Source organism: Mesitornis unicolor, unplaced genomic scaffold (assembly GCF_000695765.1).
Source record: "Mesitornis unicolor isolate BGI_N332 unplaced genomic scaffold, ASM69576v1 scaffold15168, whole genome shotgun sequence".
NCBI lineage: Eukaryota > Metazoa > Chordata > Aves > Mesitornithiformes > Mesitornithidae > Mesitornis > Mesitornis unicolor.
This window is the reverse complement of record NW_010202690.1, coordinates 7,054-25,742: the sequence shown is the minus strand read 5'-3', so window position 1 is coordinate 25,742 and position 18,689 is coordinate 7,054. Positions and strand designations below refer to the sequence as shown.

General features: G+C 38.2%; 1 protein-coding gene across 1 annotated transcript in view; it reads right to left on the bottom strand.

The window, feature by feature from the left end:
• Window positions 1-10,192, bottom strand: part of KIAA0232 (KIAA0232 ortholog) — a 47,929-nt gene extending 37,737 nt beyond the window's left edge. The window contains 1 exon segment of the mRNA XM_010190486.1: window positions 9,687-10,192. Coding sequence (XP_010188788.1) covers window positions 9,687-9,917 — 231 coding nt within the window. The 5' untranslated portion in view covers window positions 9,918-10,192.
• Window positions 10,193-18,689: the final 8,497 nt, after the last annotated feature.

The following is an 18,689-nucleotide window of genomic DNA, read 5'->3' as shown; positions in this document are numbered from 1 at the left end:
CTGACATTCTTTAATGTTAACTACTCCAAATCCAGGTAGCACCACAGAAAGAATTCATCTTAAGAATTTTGTGAAAAGCCAGAGAACCATCCAGCTGCTGCAGTCACCTCTTTCCCAGTAGCTGCAACTGGAACAATTCTACGTAGTCGGACTGTAACAGAGCAGCTGATAACACATTACACCACATCATGCCCTGCTATGACTTCAAGGTCCTTAAGGCGTTCAGGACTGATGATACCAGGCAGGGAAGAACTTTACCTATCAAAACCAATCAATCAAAGTATGAAATCCTGTAATCCAAGCTTCTGTCAATTATAAACTCTTGCTTATAATCCTACCAACTTGAAAGGGCAGTCTATGCATTGTGCACTAATCAGAAGTTACTCGAGGCTGAAACCAAGCAGAAGAAATTTGATCACACCCACTCCCAAGGGTGAGAGAACATGCAAATGGTGCATCTGTTGAAATTCTGTATTTGTTGAGCAGGCTGCCTTTAGAGTTTTCTCTAATAAAGCAAAAGCAAGAAAAGAAGAAAATTTTATCAAGGCTATAGCTACAGCTATGAAGACATCATTTTACTTGCACGCCTTACCTACATGGCAGAAAGGAAAGCCAAGAACTCAACAGAAACTGCTACTACAGAGTCCAGATCGCTGAAAGGGACATGTTGTGTGACTGGATAAGTTATTTCACAGCATTTATGGCTGCTCGCTTAGGAATAAAGTCATGTGGCAAGCACCACAGGCTCCAGTAATCACCTAAGTTCAGAGAATATGGGCAGTGCACCCCTGTGCTTGGAGATGTGTGGTGTAGGTACCATCATGCAATGGTCTACTGTACAAAGCACACTAAGGAGGCATCAAAGCTAGCCCCTTGAGAACAAATGCTTTTCTTCAGCACTAACACCTCAGCTGAAGCTGACTACCCTGAAACCTGTACAGGTTGCACAAATACAATGACTATGAGAGCCTACTGCTGAGCTCCAATCCCTGCCACTGCAATTCCTATCCCTAAATCAGAATAAAGAATAGAAATGCACAGTCCATAACTCCATGTCTACCACACATCTAACAGTCACCAAGGCAGAAATACAGAACACAGCAGTTATTTCGTAATTAACAAATCAAATGGCAACTAGAAATTAATTCATAAATAAAAAAATTAAAAAGAACAAGTCCCACAGAGACACTGCACGAGTACGAACTGGAGTTGCATTGGTCAGAACTGTTACATGAGCTTTGGCTGGAAGCTCCTGTACTGACAGCATTTGCAAAGGAACCCGACTGAAACTACTTCAGCACCTGCAAAATATGTATAGGTGCAGCTCCTCCTCACAAACCCAACTGGAGGTGCTTTCACAGGACAAAGCCCATTGCGCTGGGGGAATCACAATTCTGCTCTGGGACTGAAAACAAGAGGCCCTGACCTGCTGCACACGCAGCAGTTCAGAGAGAGTATCTGGAGTTTTCCGAGGCACGTGCCTTGGCAGTAAAGTAATTTCAGTCATCTTCCACTGTTTTACTGCAGAGGAATCCACACCCCCCCAGTTTTCCTCACCAAGAGTTAATATTGCATACAAACGATTTCTATTCCAAAGTTTAAATATGACACCATGAGTTACACAGTCAGCTGGTCACTCCCGAGAAGGGAAGGAGGGAAGGAGGGAAGCACAGCTAAGTTTTGCTCTATGAACTTTTTAACTTAGTTGTCTGAGCTTTTACAAAAGTTAAACTATTTCTTATTAATAAATAACCTTTATGGACATATTGACTTGAGGATAGAGTACTGTTTCCTAAATATGATAAATTTGCTCTTTCTTCAGTTTACATGTTTACATATGAGAAGAAGAGGGGTTTTATTCCCAACCCTGCAAACATGTACACTTTTGAATACTCTAAGGACCTCAAAGTAATCACATAAAAAAGTACAGGCAAACGTCTTGGTCTGACAGTTCCCTTGCCTACCTAAATACTCTTGTCTTCATACACAAATTTTCACCACATGAATTTTAAATACTTAATTTGGGAAGTGATTACAAAACTAAGGTCAGAAAAATTTAAAATCTGTTTCTACAGAAATGCTGCACAGCTTAATACACAGTAACACAAATACAAACTGAACTGAAAATGTTTTGCATTCAAGAAATTTACTTCCACATGTTGTTGGTGAACTTTGAAACTTAATGACACATGTGCAGCAGTCACACAGCATTACTCTGGGAAGGACTTTTTACAAGGGCAGGTAGTGATAGAATGAGGGGAAATGGTTTTAAGCTGGAAGAGAGTAGATTTAGACTAGATATTAGGAGGAAATTCTTTACTCTGGGAGTAGTGAGACACTGGCACAGGTTGCCCAGGGAAGCTGTGGATGCCCCCTCCCTGGAAGTGTTCAAGGCCAGGTTGGACAGGGCTTTGGGCAACCTGGTCTGGTGGGAGGTGTCCCTACCTATGGCAGGGGTTGGACTGGATGAGCTTTAAGGTCCCTTCCAACCTGAACCATTCTGTGATTCTACGATATTTTAATGCATTAAAAAAATGGGCTTGAGTGACCCATAGTTATTTGTTAGAAAGGATAAAAGAGCAGTTGCAATTCTATAGAACCTACATTGTCATCTTTTGTTAAACAGGCATATCAGCCTGATTAATATTTAATACAAGTCTAGTGTAGTACAGAGGACCAAATCCTCATTCCTACCTCCTATCATTGGGAGTTTTCACTTCAAAACAAAACACAACAAAACACATCCTCTTCCCCCTAAAATATAAATGTCAAAACCTACATATCCACTACTAGAATATAAATCTAGACATCAGATACCTCTACTGGGTTAACATAGGATGGCAGGGAGAACAAACACCGCATGTTCTCCTGGATTTTGAAACCCAGCAGGTGCGTCACAAGTGCTGTCAGCAAAAAGTGTCCCACATCACCAGCACATGATAGCCAAATGCAAAAGAGCTGGCAATGATACCCTCATCCCAGTTCAGAGGGATAGCCCAAAGGCATTTACAGAGAGAAAACCACAGAGAAAAGACCTAAAATTTTTCATATGTGGGCTGAGGTCTCTTTTTCCAACACTCTGTTCTTCTCTTAATATAAAACAAACCCTACATTTTGAAATTTAATGGGCTAATGATGAAAAAGCAAGAATAAAAGCTATGATCAGAGTCAGAAGAATTGTAGCTATCACTCTAAAGACATTTTCTATTCCTTCCTGCAAAAGATCACCTGAATGGAACTACTTCAAATCAGTCTATAAATAACTAAATCTTCAAGAATGAAACTCTCTCTCTTAAAAACTGAGAAATCAGAATGAAAAATCTCATGTTGGTCAGACAAGAACACAGTTTGCAGTACAAAAGCTACTTAATTGTAAGAGTTGGGGAAATACTATAGAATAACAGAATTGTTTAGGTTGGAAAAGGCCTATAACATCATAGGGTCCAACCATTGTAATCTTTTAAAAAACTTTTTAGGACTTTGACTTTTGAGGGTATGAAAAAAAGTCAACTTCCAAAAATGAAAGAAGTAGATCAAAAGCAGCAGAAGACACTTGATATGGAAAGTATGCAGAACAAATGCACTTAGGCCTTCATGCCGCATGACCAAAGGCTTACAAAGCCTTTATCTTGCAGAGTGTCTGGCTGTTGGGCTTGGTTTTTGTTCTGTTTTGCTTTTAATAAAGGCTGCATCCCTTCAAAAGGCAGAACAGTCTGCAGGCGAAAAATCATGACCTTGTTATAAATTACATGTAGAAATTACAAATAGATATAAAAGAACACTGATTTTAACAGTGTACAAATAAAGAGAAATCGAATAATATTTCACACAAAACATATTTTAAGGCAATGCTTTCTGCTTCACACAAATTACACTATCTTAATGCAATATTTACTGTATCACAAACCGGTTTGAGAACACGTGTATCTACAGATATACTTTTAATTAGCATTTAAATAACAATCAGAAATCTTGAAAACCCCTACTTGGTTTAACATGAGGAAACTAAGAGCAAAGCATTCTGACTGGAAGACAATCTAGCCTGAAGTCAAAAGGCTGTCTCACAATGTTCAGATCCTCCCCAACAGCAATTCTGTGGGTCCCCAAAAGTTAAAGATTTGTCAGTAATTTCATGGGGTTTTCTCCTTAATTTATCCTTTAATCCAAAATAAGAAAAAAAGTGCTAGCAATAAAATGCTGAGCTGGTTTTGGCTCAGATAGAGTTCATTTTCTTCATGGTCACTAGTATGGGGCTATGTTTCAGATTTCTGCTGAAAACAGTGTTGGTAACACAAAGATGTTTTAGTTACTGCTGAGCAGTGCTTACACAGTCAAGGCCTTTTCTGCTTCTCACCTCACCCCACCACCAAGGAGGGTTTGGAGGGGACGCAGCTGGGACAGCTGACCAAGGGTATATCCCAGACCATGTGGTGTCATGCTCAGCATATAAATCTGGGGGAAAAAAGAAGGATGTGTGGGGACATTTGGAGTGACGGTGTTTTGTCTTCCAAAGTAACCCTTACATATAATGGAGCCCTGCTGTCCTGGAGATGGCTGAACACCTGCCTGACGATGGGAAGTAGTGAATGAATTCCCTGTTTTGCTTTCCTTGCATGTGTGGCTTTTGCTTTACCTGTTCAACTGTCTTTATTTCAACCCATGAGTTTTCTCACTGTTACTCTTCCGATTCTCTGCCTATCCAACCAAGGGGGTAAATGAGTGAGTGGCTGTGTGGGGCTTAGATGCCAAGTAGGCTTAAACCACAACACATGCAATAATGCAAATAATAATAATATTATTATTATTTATTGCAAATAATGCAAATAATGAAAGTATATATACTGCACAGAAACATTCTGTATTTCACTTACTATCACACAGTATTTAAACCCATAGCAATTTTATGAGGTTTTCCTTAACAGATCAAAAGCATCTAAAGGGTCATCTACCTCAGAACAAAATACCCAACATTTTGAACAGAGACCACCAGTAGGCCTCAAATCTTAAAAAAAAAGAAACCAAAACCAAACAAACAAAAAAAAAAACCCCTAACATGTCTAAGTAACAAATACGTTAGATAACATGGTTCAACAGATACCATAATTTTGACCATGTAGATGTCTAATTTGTGTGGAAATCAATTTGAGAATCATGTTCTCTAGCAAGTCTGTAAGCAAGAAACATCCTTGTTTCCAGACAAAAAGGGCTAATCTACCACTGAAGTCCTTTGTTGTCTTCCAGTATGACACACCTAAACTAAGTAGCCACAAAACACCCAAACTATTCCTATGAACATCCTGCTGTGTCACAGTAACCAAGGAAAATGTGCAAACCCGATTCATATTGTCTTTGTATTCTCTCTTCCATTGGTCAATGTTCAGGAAAAATCCCAAAGAGTCTCCTCCCTTCTGCCTTCTTAAACCTTCCTGCCAGCAATATCATTGCCACAAAAAAGCCCAAACATCCCCCCCAAATAAAACCCCACCAAAACAAAAACAACCAAACAAAAACAACAACAAAAAAACACCAAAAAAACAAACCAAACCAAAAAAACCAAACCCATGCACACTAAGAACAAAGGACTGCTTTAGAACTTTTACATCTTAAGCTTTTAGACTCATTTCCAAAAGTTGCAAGTATGGCTGGAATAAGAATTGTGTTACAAATGCCACTGATAATTAAGTTAGCTTAAGTAGTTGAATATTTTGTTCAAAACATTTAAAATGTGTATACATAGGAGGTGTTACAGTAATTCCTGATAGGTATGTACAACATATGTATAGCCATAGCAGCTCTGCAAAATCTTGGTACCACAGAGCGATTAACCATAAACAAGATTCCTTTCTTGAAAGCTCTCTAGTAATTTGAAACACAGCTGGGCAAAACATACCTGTTTATCAATCTTCCCAATATTTTAGCCAATATTTAGCCAGTGAATCAGAACAAAAACTGCAAACATTCCAGTAAAATTCAGTTGCTGTGCATTAGGCTCTTACTTTCACCTGTGTTTTCTGCACTGTGCCTCCCTCCACAGCTCTACACAAAATTACTTGCAAGAAGTTCCTATCAACTCTCTGAAAACTCACAACTTACTGATCTATCATTTAGTGATACTGAGTCGACATCCATGTAATGATACCCAACAGAGACCACACATTCCCTTTAACCTTTTCAAAACATCAGACAGTGCTGTATTTTGGGGAAGAAGTGATGGCTAATCACCCCCCACAGAAACAGAGTTCTAGAAGCAAAGAATCATAGAACAGCCCAGGTTGGAAGGGACCTCAAAAGATCACCTGGTTCACTCTTCTGAGGGAAACAGAGACCAGGTAAGATTATCTAGCACTCTGTCCTACTGCATCTTGAAAACCGCCAGCAATGGAGACCCTATAATGCTCCTGAGGACGTTAAGTGATTGTTCTGTTAACAAAAAAAAAAAAAAAATACTTTTTTTTCTCATATCGAGATGAAACTTCACCCAGCACAACCTGTACCCGTTGTCCCTTGTCTCCTCCATGTGGCTCCTTGTGAAGAGAGCGCCTTTGTCCTCTTTGTAGCTGTCCTCTAATCTGGGGAGAAATCACTGCAATAAACCCGCTACTGAGAACAGTTCCTTCCCTGGAAATTCTGTCATCTTTCTTAAGAATCAATGGAATTGTACGGGAGAAAAAAATCCTGAGATGCCAAAACCCAACCCTTCCATGGGAATTAATCTGAATTAAAGGAGCTCATCAACTCTTCATATTTTCCTCCTAAACTACTTCGCATTAGATGTTTAAATTGCTGCACTCTTCCCTGATTTCTGTTTGTAAACAACATTAGTATTTGTTTTTCCCCTTTGTCTTAATGTTGGAGCCATCGCCAAAATTGAATTGGAACTGCTTATATGTAAACATATGCTTTAGTGTACAGACTTTCTTGTTTCTGAATGCCTTAACTAAACCAAAATCAATTTTAAAATGTCAGGTCATACAAATAACCCGTAAGCAGTAAGCAAAATAAAAATAAATTGTAAAATAAAAGAACAAGCACATGTGTTTTAAGATTTCCACAGTTCTCCATATGACAAATTTGTATTTCCAGTCTTTAAAAACTAAGCTATTTGAGAAAGGAATTAAGTAGGTTTCACAACATATGCATCCAACCATTATTACAGAATATCATCCCAAAATGAAACTGATATTTGGACTCAAAACTTATTAAAAAGTTATTTGAAGTAGTAGTATTTGAACAAATGTGATAAAAGTCTGTTATAAACAGGATCAAATTGGAGGACGTGGAAAAGAAATTTCCAGCTTCTTCAAATCTTGCTGTCGTTCAGAAGACATCCCTTATGCTTGTACTACAGCACCTGCACAGCAGCACAGATTTTGGCTACCCTGTCAGCACAGGGTATTCTCTTTGGCTCATTAGGTTCAGGTAAGCAACTTGGAAAAAGAAGATACATTCCTTAAAGCTCCGCAACACACAAAGCACCCAGTAAAGGTACTGGCATGAGAAATAAACTGAATGAGATTTTCATAATATAGTTACCCTGCTTCTTGCAAAGCCTGATAAAAAGAAAACGAATTTTGGCACTTCAGTCATTTCAAATTATCACAGTAGTGACTTCACAGTTATGACTATGCTCTAAAATGTACCGAAAAGAAACAAGTCTTCATTTTCCCCCGAGGCTACAGGGCTATCTATAACACTCCTCAAATCCTGGTGTGGTTTCACTTGGTTTCTTTTTTCTGTCCTCACCCTATACCCTCCTTTCAAACACGTTTTGGAGCTTTATTCTGTCCCCTTCTAAAATACAGCTATTTGTGTCTGACCAAAACCTAAGTTCATTCTTAAGGTACATTCTAAAGAGTGCTTACAGTGGGGTTGTTGTTATTATTAATGAGGTTGTTCCTGGTGACTTCCACTGCTGCCAGATAAACTTGAACAAAAATAACTTTTGCATATAAAGTTTCTGCTTTGTACAATGGAAGCATGAAAGCTTTTATGCACAGTAATGGTTGCTAAGAGTTCAGATGCAGGCAGCATCTGACATGTTATTTTTATTGCTTCAGCTACATTTACATCTATTCCACCATGCACTGCCCTGCTCTTGCTGGATTTTTAAAAAGGTAAACTAGAAAACAAAGGAAGTTCTGAAGCAGTTAGGTAGCAATGCATGAAGTATAACCAAAACAGCAGCTACAGAAAAGAACTAATAATTAAGCCACCCAATAAGAGGTATTTGCTTTCTTTCTTCCTTCCCATTGTAATCACAGCCACTTTTTAAGACAAAGTCTATGATGACAGCATTCTCATCCCTTCTTGAAAACACGGGACTTTCCTGTGTCCCTGTCCTGGTGTCACTGGGATAGAATCATAGAATTCGTTTTCTATTCAGGAAAGCTGCATTTCTGCAAAGACTACAATACTTGATTTCATGGGAATGAAAACACTTTGTTTCAGTTTTTGGCCAAGACTGGTATGCAGTGATCAAGGTCTTTAGCAGTTTTCCAGTTAGCCACGTGCAGAAGCTGGGGCAGCTGACACAAGCTGGCCAACAGAATTACTCCACACCATAAATATCACACTCACTATACATCGGGGAGTTTGCTGGGGACAGCCCTCTTTCCTCACTGGCTGTCCCTGGAAGGTCTCACCCATCGTTCTGCTTCTGAGGCCTACTCACCCGTTTTTTGCATCCACTATATCAACTGAGTATAAGTTTGCATGCTTTATATTAATACTGCTATTAACACTGGCTTTTATTATTATTGTTGTTTTATTTAATCTATTGCTATTTCAACCTATGGGTCTCCCTTCCTTTTCCCAATTCTCCTTCCCCAGGTAGGGAGGAGACACAGGTTGATAAAACAACTGTCTAAACAATGACAGTCCTATATTCAGAAACTCCACTATTCTGATCTATGTTGTTAATGCAGAGAAATTAAAATAAAATATATTAATAAAAAGAAAGAAAAAAAGAGGTGAAATCAGGACTGAAAAGTATGTTCCAGGGACATACAAAATCCATAGCAATAAAGGCACAGAGAAACAGTAACAGAATTGTGCCTATCCGATACACAGCTTCACTTTTCTTCCCCTACCCTTTTTGAATTATGTATATCAACTCACTGTTCCACAATTCCTGCATGCCTTTTATCAGGATTCAGCATTAACATTCTTTTAGAAGAGATGAATAATGTATGTGCAATAATGTATTTTAAATACTTGAATACTAAAAAAAAAAAAGCATGTTTTTTTAATTCTTTACTGAAAATAGCACAAGATTAAATCCATGAGGAGAAGTGATGGGGAGCCTACAAGCTACTGTGAAGCAGGCAATTTCACGCTCAGTTTAGAAGAATTACATTAGTTTACTAATGTTCCAATATTAAATGAACTTTATAATCATGGGTATTAAAGGTCTGCATTTATGATACAGAACACTGCAGTGTTAATAATTTTGATAGCAATTGTAGCAATGTTAAAATTTTGGTTAATGTAATTGTTCACACAGCAAACTAACTACATTGATCTCACTTCACCCATCAAATTTCATTCCCACGTGGTTTATAGCCCGCTTCCACCCAGACACTGAAAGACAACCACCCCCCACCTGATCCATACCCATGTATGATACACAAAACATAACTGATACAAAAACTCACTTTCACTGGACAACATCTAAAATATGTAAATACCTGTTCCTGCAGGTCGTAGTCATAGCTATCATGCAGCAGAAGACTGAGGACATACCGAGTATAAATCATGGCATCAATGCCACACTTCTCTAGCTCTTGTCCCAGCCAGGTCTGCACTGGACCCAAAGCATGAAGCAGAGACATTTCAGAAACAGATACAGGGCCTGGATAAGAGCTTGAGGAGCTTTCAGATGGCAAACCATCCACAACAACTGTACAGATAGGGCGCATGAATCTAGGTGGCTGGCATCCTTATAACGTGAAGCATTTTCTGTAGTTGATATTCCGTCGATATCTGGAGGTGATTTTCACTCCAGTAAATAGGAGAGAGGCTTGACTTCTAGGACAATCATTTATATTTCCTGGCAGTTAGCCGTCTAGAGACGAACATCACTCTTCAGGCATGACCAGTGAATAAACTAAATCCTAATAGCAAACACATATGTAGATGTGCTTTTCTACCTTAATTTCACATTGAGGCCAGATGCAAGTCCCCAGCAGGACCTATAAAGAGGAAAAAATGATAAGTTGTGATAATATGTATCCATACATTAATAATATTAAACAATGAAAAAACCCACCCAATGTAGAAAGCAGTCATTTCTATACTGCTTAATCCACACATATGGTACACCTATTCAGTGTCACTTTGAAGAGTAACAGGAATTATGCCAAGTTTAAAGGTTACTTTTACAAAAGGTGACTTTTTAATGCAGGAAGAGAGACTCTTTCATCAAAGACTTCACAACTAATCTGTTGATTGAAATATATGTTTGACTTAGATTTATGGGAAAGTTGAGATTTTATTACTTCCACTATCAGCTGAAAAAAACCCCACTTTGATTAAAAGAAAAAATCTATGTTTGTCTGATAAAGACTGACTCTATATTTTGCATAACTAAAAGATAATATAATTCTAGTGTTTTGCAGTGACTTCTGTTTCTGGAAGTGTCTTGTTTATAAAACACTGAATTTATGAATTTCATCTGGCCAGGAGTTCCATGAATCCTAGTGCTAAATCATGGCTATTTTCAGGCTTTTTTGGGTTTTGAGTTTGGTTGGTTTTTTTGCTTCAATATTTGCCTTGCCTCAGGAAAGCAAAGCCTTTTATCATCCAAAATCTGTCCTCATAAAAATATAAACTTCTGGAAGGACTTAGAAAATTTGAGCAAAACATAATTTATCAGTGTCACAATTAACACTCAACTCTCTTTACAGAACGCATGCACCAGTCTTACCTGAGAGCTTACAATCTAAACCATATCCTAAAATAGATAAACCATCCTAAGACTTACACCACCCACAATCCCAAATCAATCTCAGTAAGTAAGGGGCAGAAGGTGCAAGCACCACACACGTAGGCATTCAGCCTGCTAACCCAGAAGAAGCCAGACCAAAAAAAGGCATTTTTGGACCATCTGACAATCAATCACATGCCAATCTGGCATTTGTGTAGGCTGCCTCTGTCCTCTCCAGCTTCTCAGTGAGAGAAAACAAAGCTCAAAATCAAAACAAAGACTAAAGCAAAATCTACTGTTTTGTTTCAACCCCATTGCAAGATTACCAACACACTCAGACAGACATCACCTAATATAACTATTTAACTTATATACCGTGTGCAGCATTTCATGCGGGCAGCATGTGTTCTGTGGCCAAACAAAACTGAAAGGTGATCTTACAGTTGATACCTACACACAACAAAAGTTTGCAGTTTTTAGGAGCTTTCTTTGCATCACCACCCAGGTACAACTGTATATTCCAGATCTTTACCAAGTTAGTTGCGAGATTATAAAAAATAAATCCATTATAATCAGTTACTACAGAGCTGACAAAACCTTGCTACCCTAAAGCCACCTTACTTCTCTGATGGCAATGCTTATTTTGAGAAAGTAGGTAACACAGGATTATTCAATCTTTGTCAGTAACATGTTTGTATTAGAGTCTCAGAGGTAAGCACAAATAACAGTAGGTAGAATCATTCTGCAAAGGATGTGGAGGTTACTGCTTCATCATGTAGTTAGAGAACAGAAAATAAAAGTCTAATACCGTGACCAAGACACTCCAAATCAAGAGCCACAAGTCTGCAGCCACACACTCTTAGGCAGTCCATCTTCTTAATTGTTGAGGAACAATATTCCACTCAAACAGCTATTTCATCCTTCTCTTCTTGGTACTCCACATCACAGCATGTGACAAACACTGTCCACAAATCAATGCCACAGTGCCAGTCAGCCTGCCGCATTTCAAAGATCTGGGAAAACCCATGCTCTTGATTTGTTTGTTTTTGTTTGGTTTTTTTTGAGACATGGAGCAGAACTACCTGAATGTTCAGGAAATCAACAACTTTTTGACAGAGTTGACAGGAAGTTCCACTGGAAAAGGGAACTATGAAAGGGTGGACAGGGAGGAAAATCAGGAGGAAAACAGTGACAAAGTAACCAAACAAGAAATTCATTTATTCTAATTCAGCAGGTCTCCCATCTAATAATAACTTTTTCTTTTACAAAGTGTACAGAGGACAGGGACAGCAAACACATGTTCCAAGTAATCTTTTGTTTGAGAAGATACTACACCAGTCAAGAGAGGCAGGATGGAGATGGCTTGGTTAAGGTGACCACATTTTTCATTGAAGGATTTGAGCATTCAATATAGCAAAGGAATGGGCTTCTGGAAATTTAGTTATTTAGACAAACGCAGCTGCATCAGTGGACAACTTCAGATGTCACCAAGACTTCTGTGAGGCCTTTGATGCAATGCCACACAACATCCTTGCTGCTAAACTGGAGAGGTAAGGATTTGATGGATGGGAGATGGAATCGGCTGGATGGCCACGTCCATCAAATCTCAATATCAAAGTGGAAACCAGTAATGAGTGGTGTCTCTCTAAGGTCCATACTGGGACCAATACTGTTTAATATCTTCATCAACAACATAGGCAGTGGGATGGAGTGCATCCTCAGCACATTCACAGGTGACACCAAGCTGTGTGGTGCAGCTGACATGATAGAGGGAAGGGATGCCATCCAGAGGAATTTGACAGGCTTGAGGAGTGGGCCCATGCAAACCTTGGGAAGTTCAAGAAGGCCAAGCACAAAATCCTGCACATGGGCTGGGACAATCCCAAGCACAAACATAGGCTGGGCAGGGAATGGATTGAGAGCAGTCCTGAAGAGAAGGGCTTGGGGGTGCTGGCTGATGAAAAACAGGACATGATCCAGAGCTTGCAGCCCAGAACACCAACTGTATGCTGGACTGTGTAAACAGAAGCATGGCCAGCAAGTAAAGGGAGGAGATTCTCTCCCTCTACTCTGCTGTTGTGAGATCCTACCTACAGTACTGCATGCAGCTCTGGGGTTCACAGTACAGGACAGATGTGGACCTGTTAGAGCAGATCCAGAGGAGGTTCACAAAATCATCAGAGGAATGGAATACCTCTCTTATGAAGAAGGGTTGAGAGAGCTGGGGTTGTTCAGGGTGGAGAAGAGAAGGACAGCACAAACATTTCTGCTAATAGATGTGAAGCTTGATTTTAGAGATAACATTTTCTAACTAATAAGTTATCAACCCTTTTTAATCTTTTCACACTGTCTTGTTAAAAATAACCTTCTCCATCCTCACAATGACCACGGAAATGACAATACAGCCTAAGTAATTAGTGCAAGGTTAGTTATCTTAACTATCCACTTGGAAAGACTTCTCCATTTCCAGCTATAAAATACGATGGAGGGATGTGACTTACAGTAAAAATTACCAAATAAAAATGTTTACATCTCTATCAATAGTTTGGGAAAACTACCAACTACTTACAAATCCTGAAGTAAAAAAATCCACGATGAAAATTCTTTAAAAAAAAAAATCCACTTACTCCACTTTTTAGTCAATTTTTTCCTTTTAAGTAATCTTCGGTTTTTTAATACTGATTAATGATCTTAACAAGGTCACTGTTAGGTAAGCTGTCAACAGCTTAACAACTATAGGCACAAGGTGCCTCATAAAGGAATGAGCATACACTATTGTGTAAACATGATTTTACAACTTAGACTACCTTAGAATAGATACTTTCTCAAAATTCTACTCAGCATGATAGTCAATAAACATGCTTCTATTTTAGACAGCAGAAGACAATCTCCTCAAATCTAGTTATGTAAAAGGAACAACTTCAAATAATCTATAGCAAGCAACAGGAAGGAGGATCAATGGTATAGAAAGTGAAGCCGGAACACTCCAGGTCTGTTCCCTACAACAGGGTTGTTCTTGCATGGTAAATAACCTTTTTTGAAGACTAAATAATTTCGGTCTTCCCCATAAGTGAAATGGAATATAGGTATTGTTATAACAAATATATTAAATAACTTTTTTTTTCTGTGTCTTGGTACTACAATAATGAGAGCCACACAAACACCTTTCTGTAGCAGTTGTGTCTATAGGAATACAGCAAGATACTGTAAAATTACAGTAAGATTAGCAAAGAGTGCAGTAAAAAGAAAGGTGTAATTAAATCACTCTTCAATGAAACTTTATATAAGCCCACCAAGAAAGCATTAGCAAATGTAACTGTTCATATCATACTATCACAGAAAGAGCAGATTGGCTAAAACCTCACATCCTGCAAGAATTTCCATGTCTTCAGCAGCTATTTTTTTCCTCCATAATTCCCTTTCATATCAAAAAGAAGTTCTTTTAAGAACCGTAAAAGTAAGGCCTTCCTTTCCAATTGTTTCTAATCTTGGAAAACAGTGACCAAAGCCAAACCACAAAATCCACTGAGGTAACCTCATTTGTATTTTATCAGCACCAAGAGGCCTCTGAAAATTACATATCCACACAGCAAGGTTCCAAACAAACATTTTTTTTGTCAATGAAAAAATACAAGTAGACTTAATGCTTTAACAAGCTTTCAAGTTTACCTAAAGATACACCTACTATCAACTCTTAAAGTAACAGAAAATATTGGAATAGGAGACTAAAAAACCTACCCCTTGCTATTGTCCCTTCAGGTAAACTAAAGGTTCACAGACTATTTCTTGGAGATCATAAAAAGGTAACAAGACAGAAAATGGTCTGCAGGCTTAAATTCACTATACTGGGGTCTGTGAGTAGAAAAAAAATACAAGGAGGAAGTTGAAAACTAATATATTTATTTGTATAATCTGTGAATAAAGTCTCTCAAGCCTCAAAGTTAGTCTTCACACATCTTGATACATCTACAAGAAGCCAATCTCTTAGGTAAAGTGACAGATGCTACCTTTTCCCTTCCTTCCCTTCCCAAAACGGGCAACATCTGTGTTTCCAGTGCTTAATTCTGCCTACTGCTATATGTTAACAATTAGGCCAAACAGTCTTACACAACAGTTAAGTCATAACTGCTGTTTTATACAAAGTTTTCTCTATTATTCTGTGAAATATGCCAGTACATTACATAGTTTACAATTAACAGTTCTCATTTTCAAGAGAGTTTTTTTTTCCCTGCTATGGTCTTTGACAATGTATGACAGCTTTTTTCAATGCATGGAGGGGGGAAAAAAAATAAAATTACAAAATTCTTACCTTTTTTTTTCCCCCCAAATGTGGGTGTAAGCATCCACATTTTCTTAACCAGGACAACGTTTTTCAGAAGCAGTGTTTTTCCCCAGAGTGGTTGCAATAAACGCAAACAATCTTTCCTCTCCCTGACAATTATATGTAGCAAAAATATGCAAAACCTAATTAGTACATATCAAAGTGAAAAGTTTATCAACCGTGTTAATAACATACTAAAATCACACATTCATTTCATTAAACTTCAGTCCTCTGTAGAAGACTGATAATCAAAAGCATGGTCACATCATATGACAGTAATAGATGCCCAAAATTATTGTTCTATGTTATGGAGGAATCAGCAATTTTACCATCATTTCTTCTTGTTTTTTTTCAGTGAAAAATCTAAACAAATCCTTAACATACAAACCAAGCAGCCCCACACTGGGGAGGGCACTGACAAAGCCCAGAAACAGAGCCTATTTAAAATCTAGTGAACAATGGAATCTGTGTCCTTAATAAATTTCACATGGCATTTAAAAGACATGTGAATTCAGAAGTTAAAGAAGGTTTTTTTAGATCGCATTCCTCAATAATCTAAGAAATTTGGCTGTATAGTCTTCAGAGCAAAGACAGCTTTTTTACGTGTTGGTTACGTTTGATGTTATTGTCCAACAAACAGCAGAGCATGGACTTGATTCACAACCACGGCACAGAAACGCTAGCATAAATCAAACAAAAAATATATATAATGCCTATGCTATAAACAAACCTCTCCATCTCAGTTCAGACAACTTCTGCCACAAAGCTTCAGAAGCACTGCCATGTCATGAGAAACAAAAGATTAAAACACTGGGCTGGAACTAAAGCAAGGAAGACTAGAAGTGGTCAGAAGCATAAAAGCAGCTCTGTGAATTAGATATACATAGAATTTCGGTTTTTTAGAAGTATTATCGGGAAGTGCAAGAGTGATACAATCTCATATGTAATGGATATATGTCTTATAGCTGACTGATGTCTAACGACACTAGGCTCAATCTATGGTTTTAGCGTAACTCAGCCAAGTCAGAGAAGTCACAGAGGGGACAGAAACCAGCCTGCAGGCGTTACTGCAGGATTTTTTTTTCTTGTAAATCTGCAAGCTTATTTTCATAATACTTATCCAAATGAAAATCTGAAGCTGTTAATCCTGTATAAAAGCTCAGTAGAATTACTCAAAGGATCCAAGACCTACCATATAAGCCTCATTTACTTCAGTTAGCAACAAAAAAGCACAGAGATAACCAAGACGACACCAGGGGAATCAACAGCACAGTCCTGTAGGATTCTTCACTGGGACCTGCACTGCTTAACAAATTTGAAAGTGACCTGGAGGACGGGATGGGTGGCACAGTTAAGGAGCTACCAAATAACAGCAAGCTATCAGGGGCGGTGAATACAAAATTGCTAAAAGAAAATACAGAAGGACCTTATGAAACTGGAGGGAGCAATAAAAAGGCAAACAAAAGTCAGAATAGATAAACTTGAAATGAGGCAGAGGAGGGATAATAACCTCATGCTATTAATACATAGAACAATGAGCTATTAATCCCAGGATCCATTTCTTAAGTAGTACATTAAATATTTCATGAAACTATAAGCTCAAACACAGCAGTGGCCAAAAGAGCAAATCACAGAACAAAACTGAAGTCATATTTTGTGTCACTGAATTAATGTTATACACACATATTGTATATAACACGCAACCCTGGTCCTATAATATCAAAGACAACGTGCCTCTCCATTGACAGAGATTCACTGTTCAATGTATTCTTTTAATAGAAAGTAACAAGTTAGTAAAAGCTATGCACAAAACTTCACACCACAGGTACTAGGAATTCCTTGCTAAAAAATACTGAGGACTGAAAAAAAAATGAAAAAAATAACATGGGCTTCAAAGGAAATTGAACAAGAGAGGTCCCTTGAGAGTTTCCAACTAGACAAATCGCATCAGGCTCAGGAAATCCCCTGGACTGAAAATGGTGTGAGGCTGAGGGAGCAGCCAGGAGAGGTATCACATGTACGGTCCCTTCTTTTTTGTCCCTAACAGCTCATTTTCAGATGCTGTTGCAGACAAGATCTGACAAAGCCTTTGTCTGAACCACTACAGCTGTTCTTATAAAACATTCATGGGCACCATAATACAAGAACACCACTTCAAAAAGTAGCAGCTGGAGGAGTTCAATTAGCTGATCCGCTCACAGGGCTGCACATTATTAACATATATGACCTTTCTTACAAGATGTCAGAACATCAGTCCTGTCAGAGAGCAAAAACTGAGCTATGGGAAACAAACTGCTGAGGGTCTGCAGAATTAACAGGTGAGGCACGTGCACTAGGGCTCCAGCTGCACATCCAAGACCCCAGATTCTCAGTAATCTGGATATTCCAAAAGTTTCAGTATTAATTTTAAGGGCCTAGAATGTTAAAAACACCATCAAACATTGATCAGATTTAATAAACTGAAATATATAGTTATAGACTGTCTAAATCTAGAGAAGTGAAATACTACTTCACTAATTTAAATGCCCAGCTGCCATTAACAATGGTAACATTTACATTATTTTAGTAAGAATTTGTCCAGGGTTATCCAGCTACCAATATAGTCCTAATAATTCCATTCTGTTAAAAAATTATTAACACAGTTTAGTTTTTTACTGTCCAGATTGGATTTTGAATTAAATTTCAAGCTTGCTTAAAACAGGTGTTTGAACTAAATTTTACTCCTTTGCTTAAATCAGACTACATTTTTTTAAAACTCCTATCTGAAAAAGAAAAACTTAGACATATCACGTAATTTAGAAATATGATAATTTACAGTTTAAAAATACAAATTGGCATCTAATGACAAGGAATCTAAGTACATATTTCTCACATTAGAAATGAACTTAAAACAATGCTGCATATAACTGACAAAATTTCAAGTAATTACTACTATTGCCAGCACAAGGACAAGTGTGAAAAAACCAAAGCAATGGGTTTTATACCAGCAGTAAGTAACTTGCAAAAGTATGACACCAGCAGCAGCATCTTCACAGAGAAACCTGTGTGCCTGACTTACAGACCAGTCAGCATAACACAAACTGCACCCCAACTGCACGCTGCCACCATGAGAGGATCTTCTGCTCCTTCTCCCACTGTCCCTTCCTGGTGCTCTCAGCCTTTTGTCCTTGTACTTAACCTATCTACTGTATACTGCAGGGATGACCTAGATCAGTTTGTTCTAAATGGAAAAAAATAATTTTTGGTGGGCCAGTCTTCAAAAAATAAAAGTAAGTGATCCACTCACTCTGTTGCCACAAAGTTTCTACATCACATGTAAAAAAGGAAGGTTGCCTCTTTCAACAGTGGCTCACTGTTAGATCCACTTAAGTGTAACAAGAAAATATTAAGAAACTACATTTTAGGTAATTCAGAGAGAAGTCTTTCAGACCACCATTACTCAAA